At 46.9% G+C, this 15,381-nt stretch overlaps 1 protein-coding gene across 1 annotated transcript in view; it reads left to right on the top strand.

Annotated features, from left to right (window-relative positions):
* The window catches only part of kcnh6a (potassium voltage-gated channel, subfamily H (eag-related), member 6a), a 120,840-nt gene that overhangs the window by 80,883 nt on the left and 24,576 nt on the right, over positions 1 to 15,381 (top strand). The window contains exon 6 of the mRNA XM_055657103.1: positions 9,744 to 10,169. Within this exon, the coding sequence (XP_055513078.1) occupies positions 9,744 to 10,169 (426 nt within the window). The remainder of the gene's footprint in view (positions 1 to 9,743; positions 10,170 to 15,381) is intronic.

Raw genomic sequence — 15,381 nt, forward strand, 5'->3', positions numbered from 1 at the left:
GTTCTCATAAGGTCATAGGTGATAGGAGCAGAATTAGGCCATTCGGTCCATCAAGTCTACTCTGCCATTCAATCGTGGCTGATCTAACTCTCCCCCTCAGCCCCATTCTCCTGCCTTCTCCCCATAATTCCTGACACACATACTAATCAAGAATCTAGATATCTCTGCTTTAAAAAATATCCATTGGCAGTCTCCACAGCCTTCTGTGGCAATGAATTCCACAGATTCACCACCCTCTGACTAAATAAATTCCTCCTCATCTCCATCCCTCCAGTGTCCAATGTTGCTCTATGCGCCAGTCACTACTGCTCTCTGCATCAGTCATGGTGTCCACTGTTGTCCTCTGCACCAGTCACAGTGGCCATTGTCTGTGATTTTTTTGGCACTACTATTACAGTTATGAACTTATTGAATGTTTAATAAACCAACATATTATCTGTGTGTATTGCATTTACGGTTAAGCTGCCGCAAGAATTTCATTGTTCCACTGTCGGTGCATATGACAATTAAACACTCTTGACTCTGTTGTTGTCTGCAGCAGACCCCCAGCGTTCCGAACCTTCCCATCTTTGTGTCGACCTTCAGTTTAAAGCAGCATCTGCAGTTCCTTCCTACAGACTCCCCAATCATCATTCTCCCTTTCTATTCATTTTAATGTATCTTTCACCTCTTTTGTCAACCAAGTGTCGCAGCTGGTACATTGATCTTGTTTGCAGGTCTATATCAGTCGTTCTTCAGCTACATTTGTTCCTAACACTTCTGTCCACATATAGTTTTACCCACCAACAGTTTTGTTCAGGTTCCGGTCGTCAGAATCTGCCTTAACCCATCAAAGCCAGAGATTCACTGAGTGTGAGTTCCTTCCTAGCATCATGTGACGGTCCCAGTTGGATAAATATTCTCCTGCTTTTGAATTTGACTCATCACCCCTTGCTAAAGCTAGGGGAGACTGATTTCAGAACAGCATGCTGTTGAAAACTCTCAGATTCACTCAATAACTTCACGCCCTTCTGCATTGATTTCTTCTGCTGTTGTACCCTACAGGAAAATGGATGTTCCTGTTGGGGGTGGGAATACGTTTTATGAGAAGTCCATTCAAGACACTGATAACAACATCAGCTGTTTGGTTTATTACTGACTCGTGTACAGTGTGAAAAGCATTGTTTTGCAAGCTCTCCAAACCGATCAGGTATACCATACATAAATACAATCAAGTCAAATTCAAATACAATAGATACAGCAAAGGGGAAGATACAGAGTGTCGAATATCGTTCTCAGCATTGTAGTGCCTCAGTTCCACTGCTGAAGAAGACTTCCTTCCCAAAACATCACCTATTCATAGAAACATAGAAAATAGGTGCAGGAGTAGGCCATTCGGCCCTTCGAGCCTGCACCGCCTTTCAATATGATCATGGCTGATCATCCAACTCAGTATCCTGTACCTGCCTTCTCTCCATACCCCTTGATCCCTTTAGCCACAAGGGCCACATCTAACTCCCTCATAAATATAGCCAATGAACTGGCCTCAACTACTTTCTGTGGCAGAGAATTCCACAGATTCACCACTCTCTGTGTGAAAATCCTTATCTCCAGAGATGCTGCCTGACCCGCTGAGTTACTCCGGCATTTTGTGTCTATCTTTGGTACATACTAATATCCGCAGTTCATTTCTGCACAGCCTAGCACAGTCTGACACAGATCAGCATGCCTGACACTGCCTGGACTTGCACAGCCTGGTCTAGCACTGTCTGGTGCAGCCTGAGCTGGTGAGTGACCTCTCCCCGCTGTTTCTGTTCCTGCCCTGCTGAGTTACTCCGACATTTTGAGTTGAACTTCGGTATGAACCGGGATCTGCAGTTCCTTCCCACACATTTGATCAACTCATGCTGGTTAAGGGGTGTTGTGCACCAGATGCCCAGCGTGTCTCCCTGCTGAATTCTGCTGGCAGATCAAAACTAGACAAAGGCCTTTGAGAGTCACACTTGGCTGCCCTTTATACACAGCACCTGTGGCCTGACAGGCTTGTTTATTTTAAGTCTTTTTCAAACACAAATGATGAACTGTGGGGACTTTAAACAGAAACAAGCAGAGTGTTTAACGATGATTTGTCACGGATCAGAGATGCCCGCAAGTGCATCCTACGATGAGAGTCACACTGCTGCTTGAGAGGGTACAGTGGTGCCCAGGTGCCCAGCATGGGTTGTGCTCACAGTGCTGGGTGTTGGGTGGAGGGCCCTGAATGATCCAGGTCCTCAGAGTTTAATTTAGTTTAGTTTATTATTGTCACCTGTACTGAGGTACAGTGAAAAGTTTTTTATTGCGTGCTATCCAGTTAGGGAAATACTACACATAATTACAATCCAGCCGTTCGGTGTGTACAGATACAGGATAAAGGGAATAACGTTTAGTGCAAGATAAAGTCTGACACCTGTACTAGTTTCCTTCAGTTGCTGATGAGTCAGAGTCACCAGCCTCCAACAACCCAACCCCCACTGCCATCAGCAGGGACCTGAGGGTCTGGTGAATCTCAACAGTTTCAGTCCAGTCCATCTGCTGCAAGATCCCTCATGTTAGAGAGGGTCACTGACTTCCCTCTCCCCTCCAAAACATCAGCAGTCGGACTAGACTCCGCAGCAGACAACCTGATCCAATACCTTGCTCCGCCACCCACCTGGCATGAACGATACGATACGATACGATAGAACTCTATTTATCCCAGGAGGGAAATTGTTCTGCCGACAGACAGTCAAAAAAACACAAGGAACATGAAACATGAAACTAAAGTGACGAATGGAAAGAATTGGGGGTTGTGCAAAGTTGTGGGCGGAGGGGGTAGGGGAAAGGAGTCAATTACAGAGGTAACACACAAACTTTCCATCAAGTAGAAGCGATACAGCACAAAAGATGTTTGGACATTCAGGTAATGGAGTAGATGCAGGGTTGGTTACAGGGAAGTGGTACTGAGCAGAAGATCAGCTGTGAACTCGTTAAATTTGGAGCAGGTATTTGCGTCGCACAAATCTGAAGGGGATCCACAAGAGGACTGCTGAAGGAAGGCACGGCAGTGGACGTTGTCTATATGGACTTTGGTAAGGCCTTTGACCTGGTCCCACATGATAGGTTAGTCTGGAAGGTTTGTTTGCAAACAACCCAAGGTGAGCTAGCAAATTGGATTCAATATTGTCTTGAAACATTCTATGTTGAACTATGACCTCTCTCCGATTAGTCACGTGCATAAGCGTGTGGGTAATAGAGCCACAGAGATACAGCGTGGAAATGGCTCTTCAGCCTACTGAGATGCACTACAACATCAGGCACTCATGTACACTAACACACCCTAGCCCGTGGGGAATTATTGAATCTCCCCACATTCAATAATTCCCCTCAGATTCTACCACTCCCGCATGAGTGGCAATTTACAGCAACCGATTACCCTACCAACTCGCACATCTTTGTGGAAGGAAGCCAGAGCACCCCGAGGAAAACAGACTCAGTTACAGGGGTAACACTTAAACTTTACATCAAGTTTAAACCCATTCAAGAGGTTGAAAGACATAATCCAGTCCTGGGGCATGTCATAGTGTCAACATTGCTGGGTTTGGATGTTTGACCCAATTCCATTTGTCCTTTAAGGTGAGCATACAAAATCTTTCAAAGGAGATGTTTGGGGCAATATTTAACCCACAATTAATATAAGCAAAACTAATTATCTGCTCATTAGCTGCTGAGTGTCTGTGGGATCTTGAGTTCAACTTGGCCGTTGTCTTTCCTACTTAACAACAGAGACTTCAAAGATAATTAACTGGGATTTCCCCTCTGGCAATGAAAGATGATTTATTTCTTTGCTGAAGCTTTCTGTGCTTCCTACTGTAACTTTGTAATTCCAAATCCTTCCCAGAGGACGATATTTGGCGAGAGACTCAGTGGTTCTGTTAGCTTCCCACTCTGCTGTATAAATAAAGATTGCTGACCTTCCCCCAACCTCTAGCACTGTTTCAGATCTCTCTCAACTCCCCGAGTTGCCTGGTTACATTCTGCACAGGTTGATGGAGAGGTGAATGTGGAGGATTTCACTTGCCTTCACTGAGAGGGTAACCAGAATGTTTTTAATTCATAGGTTCATAAGTTATAGGAGCAGAATTAGGCCATTTTGCCCATCAAGTGTACTCCACCATTCAATCATGACTGATCTATCTTTCCCTCTCAACACCATTTCCTGCCTTCTCCCCATAACCCCTGACACTTGTACAAAACAAGAATCTGTCAGTCTCTGCTTTAAAGCATCCATTGACTTGGCCTCCACAAGATGTCTGTGGCAATAAATTCAACAGATTCGCCACCCTCTGACTAAATACATTTCTCATCTCCTTTCTCAAGGTAGTGGGGGGAAGCATGGATACTGAACCATCTCCCAACAGAACAAATGTGGATGAGCCTGACAGATTCTTGATTATCAGGGGTTATGGGGAGAAGGCAGGAGAATGGGGTTGAGAGGGGAAGATAGATCGGCCACAGTCGCATGGCGGAGTAAACATGATGGGCCTCATGGCCTAATCCAGCTCCTAAACTTATGAACCCTGAAACTTCACTCCCTGCCCCACTCAACCCTCATACTACTCAGTCCTGGAACCAATTCCCTTCTCCCTCGCACACCTCCCCCCTGATCCCAATGGTGAGTCCTGGGTCTCTTTGCCCTTCCACGCCCAAAACATCCCTCTTTACTGGAATCCCTCATACCCACCCGCTCCTCTCCATATCAATTAGTCCAGATTACTCCACATTAGGTGAGTCCTGGCTCCCTGCTTTGCTCAGACTTTGATGGATGTTTGTATCTTGCTTCTCCTTCATTCTCCATATGGAGGGAGCTGGCAGGGAGGCCACAGCGTTTAAAAATAGCTTTGGACATTGAAAAATCTCCTTCATATCATGCAGCCTTCAAGGGGTTGGGATAATGTAATCAATTCATTTTTGTCACTGCTTAAGATTTACACCTCGGTGCCGCTGTAGAATAGTGAGGGGCACGCACCAATTCTTAGTTGAATTTATACTGTAGAAGGGTCTCGACCCAAAAAGTCACCCATTCCCTCTCTACAGGGATGCTGCCTGTCCTGCTGAGTTACTCCAGCTTTTTGTGTCTAATGCAATTCTGATTTCTGATCCACACAAAAGGCAGTGGATGTTAAAATGCTTCCACCAAAGAAGCAAAGAACGAGGTACTGGAGGAAGTCAGCGGGTCAGATGGAACATGCAGAGGCAATGGGATGGTCGACGTTCTGGGCCTAGATCCTGCATCAGATGCCTGACCCGCTGGGAACATCCTCCTGCAGCTAGTCCGTGGAGCCCTGTTAGAATTGCATAGGTTATCAAGAGATTCCCACTCATTGTTCCAGACTCCAGTTATTATAAGCCTTGTTGAGCTAATTTCACCTCCTAAATCAGTCGTACCGTACCAGGGATCAGTCTAGTGAACTTTTGCTAAACTCTCTAGAACAAGTACATCCTTCCTCAGATAAGGAGACCAAATCTACACTAAAACCTACTTACTTACTTACTTATTTACTCACTCAATGTGTGCTCTCACCACAGTCCTGTACAATTGCAGGCCCACGAATACTGATTTCATTCAGTCCTCTTAAAAAACCCTGTGATCCCCAACATTCCTCGGAGTTAATTTTTGCCCTGTACTCATATCCTCTCGCTACAAGTGGGCAAACATACCATTTGTAGAATCTCCGCAATCCGTGGCTTCAGGATGCAACAGTCCTCGGACCAGCGATCGGAGCGCTCCTCTCTGGCGACCCCCGGCAAGCGTTCGGCCACTCCGTGTTGGAAAAGTCCATGCTGCGCCCGCTGCTGAAGCTCCGCCCCGACTCTGGGAAAGGCCGCTCCAATCCATGGTGTTAGGCCAAGAGGGAGGTGACATGGAAAAAGTCGCCTCTCCGTCGAGGAGGCGACCGAAAGGGGTTCCCCCCCCTTTCCCCTCCCCACCACCCCCCACATAAGACATACCAAGAGACACTAAACGAAACATTTGGACACACTAAATAACCCCCAAAAAAGTCGAACTAACGAACACGCTGCTGGCAGGGCAGCCGACTCGCAGCGCCGCCACCGACCTTTATTTCCAATATTGTTATGCTATTATTTCCATGATCACGTACTGAAGTTCTCTGGTACGTAGAGTAGGTCATGAGGGCCATTGGTGTTCAGGGTGTCAATTTCCTGAACACATTGACCCTACTAATATTGATTTCATTCACTCTTCCCCTCACTAGAACCTGTGATACCCATGTTCCTGGGAGGTCATTTGCGCCTCTATTTGTGAACATAGAACCAAAGTACACATTTAATTCATCTACCATTTTTTTGATCCCCATTATATTATCCTGTTTCTGACTGCGGGAAATGTACATTTATTTGATTTAATCTTGTTCTCTTTCATGTGCAGTAAACCTGTAAAGCTGCAGCAAGTAAGAATTTCAACATTCAGGTTCAAATCCAGGGCATTTGGCAATTAAACATTCTTGTTCTTGTTCTCTTATTGTGCCCCTGCTTTATGAAGGGGTTGCATTCCTAGCAGACCATCTGTATCACAAATTTCCACTGGGTTAACCCTTGGCAGAAATTATCCGACTTTGTTATTTCTTTCGCATTTTGTGTTTGTTATGTTAGTTTCTCATCTTGAATATTTTGGTGGTGATTTGTGAATTTTGCCAGGGCAAATTTCTGTTCATAAATTCATAAATGATAGGAGCAGAATTAAGTCCTTTGGCCCATCAAGTCTACTCTGCCATTCAATCATGGCTGATCTATCGTCCCCTCTTAACCCCATTCTCCTGCCTTCTCCCTATAATCCCTAACACCCGTACCAATCAAATTTACTCGATCTGTTACTCAAGCTGCTGTAACACGAGGGTGTGCAGAATATATTTCTGTTTCATGATGTCATGGTGATTCTGCCTGATCAGATTATGACTTGCCAGATGTGCTGCTAATAGCTCCTTAATAATTGATTCTCACATTTCCCCAACAATAGCCGTGCGGCGAACAGGTCTATAGTTACCAGCTTTGTGCCTCCCTCCTTTTTCAAGAAGGATATCACGTTGGCAGATTTCCAGCCCTCCTGGACTTGTCCGGAATCTGACGATTTTTGAAGGATTACAACCAATGCACCCACTATCTCTGAAAAGGTTTATTGTAAGATTTTAGTGTCTAAACCATCTGGTCCAGGGCACTAATCATTACTTTTCCAAACACAAAGCCTCCTGTGATGACAATGGCATTTAATGTCTCCCACTTATTAATGAGGTGTTCATAGTGTATTCTGTCATAAACAATGGAGAAAGGTATTTTTGCTCATGATACAGTAGGAAGCTATTTGTGCGATTGGGTCAATGCCAGCTCTCCCAACGTCAGACTGACTGATATATAATCCCCTGCATTCTCTCGATTTCCTTTTCTATTTGCAGCTTCATTAGCTACCATCAAATCCAATGGAACTCTTCCTGATTCTGCAGGAATTTTGAAAAATGACCAACAAGAAGGGTTTCAGCCCGAAACGTTGCCTATTTCCTTCGCTCCATAGATGCTGCTGCACCCGCTGAGTTTCTCCAGCATTTTTGTGTACCTTCGATTTACCAGCATCTGCAGTTCCTTCTGTAACATTATTTCTAATATTGTTATGCTATTACTTCCATGATTGCGTACTCAATGACCCTCATCAAAGGAACACAAAGCGCTTGAGTAACTCAGGGGATCAGGCAGCATCCCCGGAGAACATGGATGATTGGCTTGCCCCCTCCTGCATGGGCTTGCCCCCTCCTACATTAAAAGCCTTCTCACCCACCACTCCACCTCCAGGTCCCTCAGATCGGCCGACTTGGGGCTGCTGAATATCCTTCAGTCTAGGCATAAAGTTAGGGGCGACCGTGCCTTTGCGTTTGCAGCTCCTAGACTGTGGAACAACATCCCCCTTCCCATCAGAACTGTCCCCTCCATTGACTCCTTTAAGTCAAGACTAAAAACTTATCTATACTCCCAAGCCTTTCCTGACGTCCACTGAGCGAGGGCTATATGTATATATGTATGTAGTTTGTTTGTTTATACTATTCTTATAACAAATGTAAAGCACTTTGGCCAACGAGAGTTGTTTTTTAAATGTGCTATATAAATAAATGTGACTTGACTCGACTAGGTGACATTTTGGGTCAAGACCCTTTTTCAGGCCCTCATCTCTGGATGCACTCATGTGGTCTAGTTTTGTCTTGTTTAGACAACTACTGCAAGACCATGCTGATAATACCACATGAATTGTCTTATGTGACTGACTTGAACCCTTATCTGGATCCCAGTTACCACAGCGTGTTTATTTTATTTCTCAGAGGAATGTGATCTGGACTAACCCAGATACCAGGGATACAAACTATTGCTTCTGGAGGAGTTTTAGTTAAAGAATGCTGTCTGACCATCCATCCTGTCGTTATGTAACCACACTCACCAGCTGTACTAACCATACTCCCTTCACTTTTTAATCATGCAACTCGCAACAATACCCAGAACTCTACATTTATCTAGCCATTCCCTTCCCTGCGGTCCATCAGCACCCTCAGTAATCCAGTCAATCCCCATTTCTTCTGTCAGCCCCAGTCATCTGCCATTTGGACATGGAACAGTACAGCCCTTTGGCCCACAATGCTTGTGCCGATTATCATGCCATATTAAACCAATCTTATATATCGCCACTTTCCCCATATACTTTCATTCCCTGCATATCCATGTACAGGTACCTATCTAAAAGCCTCTTGAACACCATTACTGTATCTGATTTATCAGCACCCCTGCAAGTGTGTTTCTGGCACCCACCACTTTTTGTGCAAAAAAACTTGCACTGCATAACGCCTTTCTTTCAACTTTCCCCAGAACAACATGGTCTAGCACAGCCAGGCCTGGCACAGTCTGGCACAGCCCAGCAGAGCCGAGATAGACACAAAGTGCTGGAGTAACTCAGCGGGTCAGTCTGCCTTGGCCTACGCGATCTCCTGTTGCCAAACATTTTAACTCCCTTTCTCATTCCATACTGACTGTTCTTTCCTGGTCCTCCCCCACTGTCAGATTGAGGCCACACACAAATTAGAGGAATAATATCCTCATATCAGACTTGGGCAGCTTCCAACCCAGTGGTATGAACGTTGATTTCCAGTAACCCCTGCATTCCCTCTCTCTCTGTCCCTCCCCCCAACCTAAGCGTCCTGCCAGTTCCACTGTCCGTATCATTGTACCCTTTGTTATTACCTCTTCACTAGCCAACAATGGGCCATTATGGGCTCCAACATTCCTTGGTCATCTGTTGCCGCCCCTGATTTGTTCTGGACCTTTTCCTACCTCCTGTTCCCTCCCCTCCACTTTCAGTCTGAAGAAGGGTTCCTTCCCTGAAACGCCACCCATCTTTTTTCTCCAGAGATGCTGCCTGACCTATTGAGATACTCCAGCACTTTGCATCTATTTTTGGTGTATACCAGCATCTGCAGTTCCTTTCTGCAGAGCATGGCAGTCTGGCATAGATCAGCATACCTGACACTGCCTGGACCTGCACAGCCTGGTCTAGCCTTGTCTGGTGCAGCCTGGTCTAGCACTGTCTGACACAGCCTGGTTTAGCCCTGTCTGACACAGTTTGGTTCAGCATGGAGGCTGACTCCCAGAGGCGTGAGCCAGCGAGTGACCTCTCCCCGTTGTCTGTGTTCCAGGTCCTGTCGTTGGGAGCGGATGTGCTGCCTGAGTACAAGCTGCAGGCCCCTCGCATCCACAAGTGGACCATCCTTCACTACAGCCCCTTCAAGGCGATGTGGGACTGGCTGATCCTGCTGCTGGTGATATACACCGCCATCTTCACCCCCTACTCAGCCGCCTTCCTCCTCAACGACCAGGAGGAGGAGAAGCGCTGGGTGTGTGGCTACTCCTGCAACCCCCTGGCCATCGTGGACCTGATCGTCGACATCATGTTCATCATCGACATCATCATCAACTTCCGCACCACCTACGTCAACGAGAACGATGAGGTGGTGAGTCACGCGGCCAAGATCGCCATCCACTACTTCAAGGGCTGGTTCCTCATCGATATTGTGGCCGCCATCCCCTTTGACCTGCTCATCTTCAGGTCTGGCTCTGACGAGGTAAAGGGACCTATCTGGGCAAGTTTTGTTCCACAGAGGGTGGTGGGTGCCAGCCGAACATGATCCCAAATTAAACGTATCTCCTCTGCCTGCATGTGATGTAGAAAACCCCCCATTCTCTGCATATCCAAAATCCTCTTAAATGCCATTATCATATTGACAATAGGTCGTTCTAAGCTCCCCCCATCTAGTTTCAGTACCAATAAAATTCTGAATCAAGCACTTGAGCAACCAAACTTTATTTTGGATAACACAACACAAATTCCCCTAGACATTACCTAAGCACCACGGGTTTGATCCTTGTATCTGCTTGGCCAAGCCCTTCTAGCCTCGTGCAAGCAGAGACACTCCAAACGGTCACACTGTCCCAAGCGCTCTTCCAGAAGATCAACATCGGACCTCGTGGGGGCTGCATTTTATGTCCCGAACCTTGAGGGGCCGAACTACATGGCGGTGGTCTCTGTACAGTCCAATAACATATATCAATTACAGCAGTACATGATTGACAGTTCCCTAACCCAATAACATAGTAACTAATACATTGTATCTGGCAAGGCTTCTAGAAGGAAGCTAACATAGATGAATAATGCAACATGTGCCTTGGGATTCAAACAACCCAGACAAGGCTTAACATTTCAACCAATCAACAACTAACAAAGTAAGGCTTTGCAACATTAATTACGCTATGTATATCTGGTTTGCATTGACCCAATTAGTTCCATGCATTTTACACCTCATTGTAAGACTACTGCAGATGTCCCATTCTTTCTATGCAGCCACAGACATACTGGCACCATTCAGCAGCTTGTCTCAGCTCTGCAAAGGCACATTTAACTTGACCAAAATGGTATAGCAGTACACAAGCCCTTACTCAATGTTAATGCCATGGCTGCTCCAATTTAGCCAGGAATATCAATATCTGCTGGCATCACTATCACCACCATGCAGACATGATAATGGCATTAAAGAGTGTTTTGGATATGCAGGAGATGGAGGGATATCTAGAACACATACAGGCACAGGAGATTAGTGTAACTTGGCATCATGTTCGGCGCAGACATTCTGAGCCAAAGGTGCCTGTTCCTGTGCTGTCTTCTATGTTCACCCGAGCCAGAGACCGTCCCCAGTTACTGTGATCGATCTTTCAGTGTAACGGCTTTGCAACATCACCCACAGTTTAATTACAGCTGCTAACTGTACAGCGCCCCAGCCTCACAACTGCTGTGGCTCTAAATCTTCTGCCAATCTCTGAATTACAGCTGATGGTGAAGCCACTAGGCCTGCAAGCACGTGATACATTGGCCAGGATTTACGGCGCTATTGTTCCCCCCTCTGCTCCCGCCGTTCAACATTCAACCACTGTACAGTGTCAACGCTGACTTCCAGATCAAAATATGGCTGGCCTTTACATGCATCTCCATGCTCCCCTTTCAGGATGTGAACGATGCCCCTGGCCAGTTACACAGCCCAGGCTGCCTGTGATCACCATGGCTGATCTTCCCCACCGGGCTGGTGCTGGTGATGCCAGGCCTGCCGTGTGGTTGCACCTTTACTCTCAGCTCTCTGTCAGTGGTCAGCAGGTGCAGCTTTCAAAAGGGCAGGCTGTCTTACAGTGCAAGCGACCCGTGTTCGATCCTGACTACGGGTGCTTATCTGTACAGAGTTTGTACGTTTTCCCTGTGACCTGCATGGGTTTTCACCAGGAAGCTCCGGTTTCCTCCCACACTCCAAAGACGTACAGATTTGTAGGTTAATTGGCATGTAGGATAGTGTTAGTGTGCAGGGATCGCTGGTCGACGTGGACTCGGTGGGCCTAAGTGCTTTGCTAAATCTGTATCTCTAAACTAAACTAAACTAATCTCACACAGTTACATGGTCCACAGGGGGAAAGCACCTGTTCTAAAGGCCCAACAGATGTGTGAGGCAATTTTCTAGCAGGAGGCCTCAGTGTAGAGAGTGCCGTGTTAGCTGGATCGATGCTGGGTCAAAGAGTAGTCAGCCGGGATGAGGAACAACAGATCCTGGTTTACACAAAGTCTGAAGAAGGGTCCCGACCCGAAACGTCACCTATCCATGTTCTCCAGAGAAGCTGCCTGACCCACTGAGTTACTCAAGTCCATTCCATCCTTCCACTAGTGAGTAGGAAGCAGGAATGAATGGGGCCATTTATAGGTGGGAAGCCATTGCTAGTGGGGCTGCTACAAGCTCAGTCGTGGCTATTTACAACTCGGACAGGGAGCGGGTGAGCGGGTGACATGGAACATGTCCAGAGATACTGATGATGAAAAACGAATGTGAAAAAGAAGAAGTGAAGGCCTGGTTAGAGTGGACTCGGAGAGGATATTCCACTAGCGGGAGCATCTAGGAGCCTCAGAATAAAAGGACGTATTCTTTAGAAAGGCGATGAGAAGGAATTTCTTTAGCCAGAGAATGATAACTCAGTGGAGTTCATTGCTATAGATGCCTGTGGAGGCAATGTCATTGGGTATTTTTAAGGCGGAGATTGACAGATTCTTGATTAGTTAGGGTGTTAGAAGTTATGGGGAGAAGGCAGGAGAATGGGGTTGATAGGGAAGGATAGATCACCCATGATTGGAGGGCGGAGTAGACTTGAAGGGCCGAATGGCCTAATTACGCTGATATAACCTATGAACATAAGAGATGTGTGATGGGCACAAAGACTGACAGGAATGTAGACAGATTAACTGGGTAGGCACGAGGTAGAACATGGGAACATGTGAGGTAATTCATTGTGGGCAACGATGAGAGAAATAGAGTGTAATTTAAGTGTAAGGACAATGAACCTGATACACACCGGGACCTGGTGCATGGGTTCATGAAGGCACCCCTTGGTCACAGGGGGAGCAGTGTATGAGAAGGAGGGGCTGCTGCTGAGACAGGACTACTGCACACACACAGCTAGATCACAGCAGCCTAGGGAGTGTACACGTGTGCAGTTGGTGCAGTGTGCAGTCCTGGATGCAGGGAAAGCAGGGTAAGTTGGCCCTATGCTGCCTCAGGTTAGATGCACAAGAGAGCATTAAAGTGTGTAATATCCAAGTGAGGTTGATGGGTTGTAGCGAAGGGCCTCTTCTCCGGTGTTATAAATCCACAAGAGCTCACAAGATTCAAATTAGTAGACTTTAGAGATACAGGGCAGAAATAGACCCTTCGGCCCACCGAGTCCGTGCCGACCACCAATCAGCCCCATACATTAACACACGAGAGACAAATCACATTTTTTACCAGAGCCAATTAACCTGCAAATCTGTAGGTCTTTGGGAGGAAACCGGAGCACCTGTAGAAAACCCACACGCTCACAGGGAGAACATCCAATCTTCGTACAGACAGCACCCGTAGACAGGATCGAACCGGGGTCTCTGGCGCTGTAAGGAAGCAACTCTACCGCTGCTCCACTGTGCCGTCCGTCTGTATTGGCTGACGATGTCGAGGCCAGTGGAGAATGTAAGATCATGTAAGAAAAGCCTAGATTTGATGGAAGAGCAAAACGTAGAACAGAACAGCATGAAAACAGGCCCTTCGGCCCACCTGGTCTGTGCTGACCATACTGTTAAATTAATCTAATTCCAACTTCCAGCACATGGTCTAAATCTCTCTATCCCCTGCTTGGCCAAATGCCTCCGCAAGGTTGCGTTTGTACCTGTTTCCACCACCTGCTCAGAACAGACCTGCAGGCTGAATATCTCAATTAGTTTCCACGCTACTGGTCCGCAGCTGTTTACTGTGACCCTGTCCCTGTGCTGAATCTTCAACCCTCTGTGGGCTGTGGGGGACATGACTCGTCACGGAGACTGTCCCTCTCCCTCTCTCTCAGATACATCATTTGCAGCGTTCATGATTCGGAGCTGGCCGGTGTGACAATTGACGCCTCTCACTTGTTCCACTGTTCTGATGTTAATTCAGTTCTGGCATGTGGTGACGTTGACCTGGTATTTTCCATGCACTAAAAACAGAAAGTTCTGGAAACACCCAGCAAGTCAGGCAGCATCTTTGGAAAGAGAAAATGGATAAATCAATCAGCATTATTGTGGAAAGTTATACGATCACATACAGCTCAGAAACAGGCCCCTCAGCTGACTCAGTACATCCCAGCCCTTTAAGTGTTCCAACACACTGAGTGAAAAGTCTTTGACTGGAAGTATTAGCTGTGCCTCTCTCAACAAACACGGGCTGCTGTGCAAATCCAGCTCCCCCATTTTTATTTCAGGTGCCTGGCATCTGCAGCATTTTCCTTTGCACTGTGAAAATCTTTGTCGATTTTTGAAACCTTTGAAAGTAAGAAGACAGGCAGGCAGCATGGCGATGCAGAGGTAGAGTTCCCGCTTTACAGCGCCAGAGACCCAGGTTCGATCCTGACCACGGGTGCTGTCTGTACAGAGTTTGTACCTTCTCCCCGTGACCATGTGGGGTTTCTCCGATTGCCCCGGTTTCCGCCCACATTCCAAAGACGTACAGGTTTGTAGGTGAATCGGCTTTGGTAACAATTGTAAATTGTCCCTAGAGTCCAGAACAATGTTAGTGCACGCGGTAATGGCTGGTCACCGGGGACTCGGAGGGCCGATGGGACAAGTTCCGCACTGTATCTAGAAATTAAACTAAACTAAAATTAATTGACACCTAAATAAGGGGGTGTTAAACCAGCACTGTGTAGTCCCTACACCTGCTTCAAGCCTTGACACTCTGTCCTGTACGAAGCCTGGAGGCCAGGCTGGAGCTCGTGGAGGAGGCTGGTGTGTCACTGGTCAGAGTGACTGAGACAGAACCTCTGTAGTGAGAGGGAGACTGAGCCCTCAAGCAGAGCACTGGTGAGATTCAGGAAGGAGAGGCCAGTGTATTAGAGTGGGGGGGGGAGTCATGACCGGGTCAGGCAGGAGCTTGGGGAACCCTACTGGAGACCCAGCCGATACTGGCATCAAGGAGAAGGAAGGGAGGGAGCTGTACATTAATATCTAAATGGTTCCCCAGTAGTAGATCCAGGCGTCAGACACGGACATCATCCATGAGAGAAAGACAGTGATAACAGTCAGCCCTTGAGAGAGGGAAACTGATGGAAACACCAGTCAATGATCAGATATCTCACTGAGAGAGGAGGGCGAAGAGATTCCAGTCCATGTACAGATATTCCCCGGGAGAGAGGGACTGAGGGACACCAGTCAGTGTACAGATACCCTCGTGAGAGCGAGGGACTGAG

Source organism: Leucoraja erinacea, chromosome 27, assembly GCF_028641065.1.
Source record: "Leucoraja erinacea ecotype New England chromosome 27, Leri_hhj_1, whole genome shotgun sequence".
Taxonomy (NCBI): domain Eukaryota; kingdom Metazoa; phylum Chordata; class Chondrichthyes; order Rajiformes; family Rajidae; genus Leucoraja; species Leucoraja erinaceus.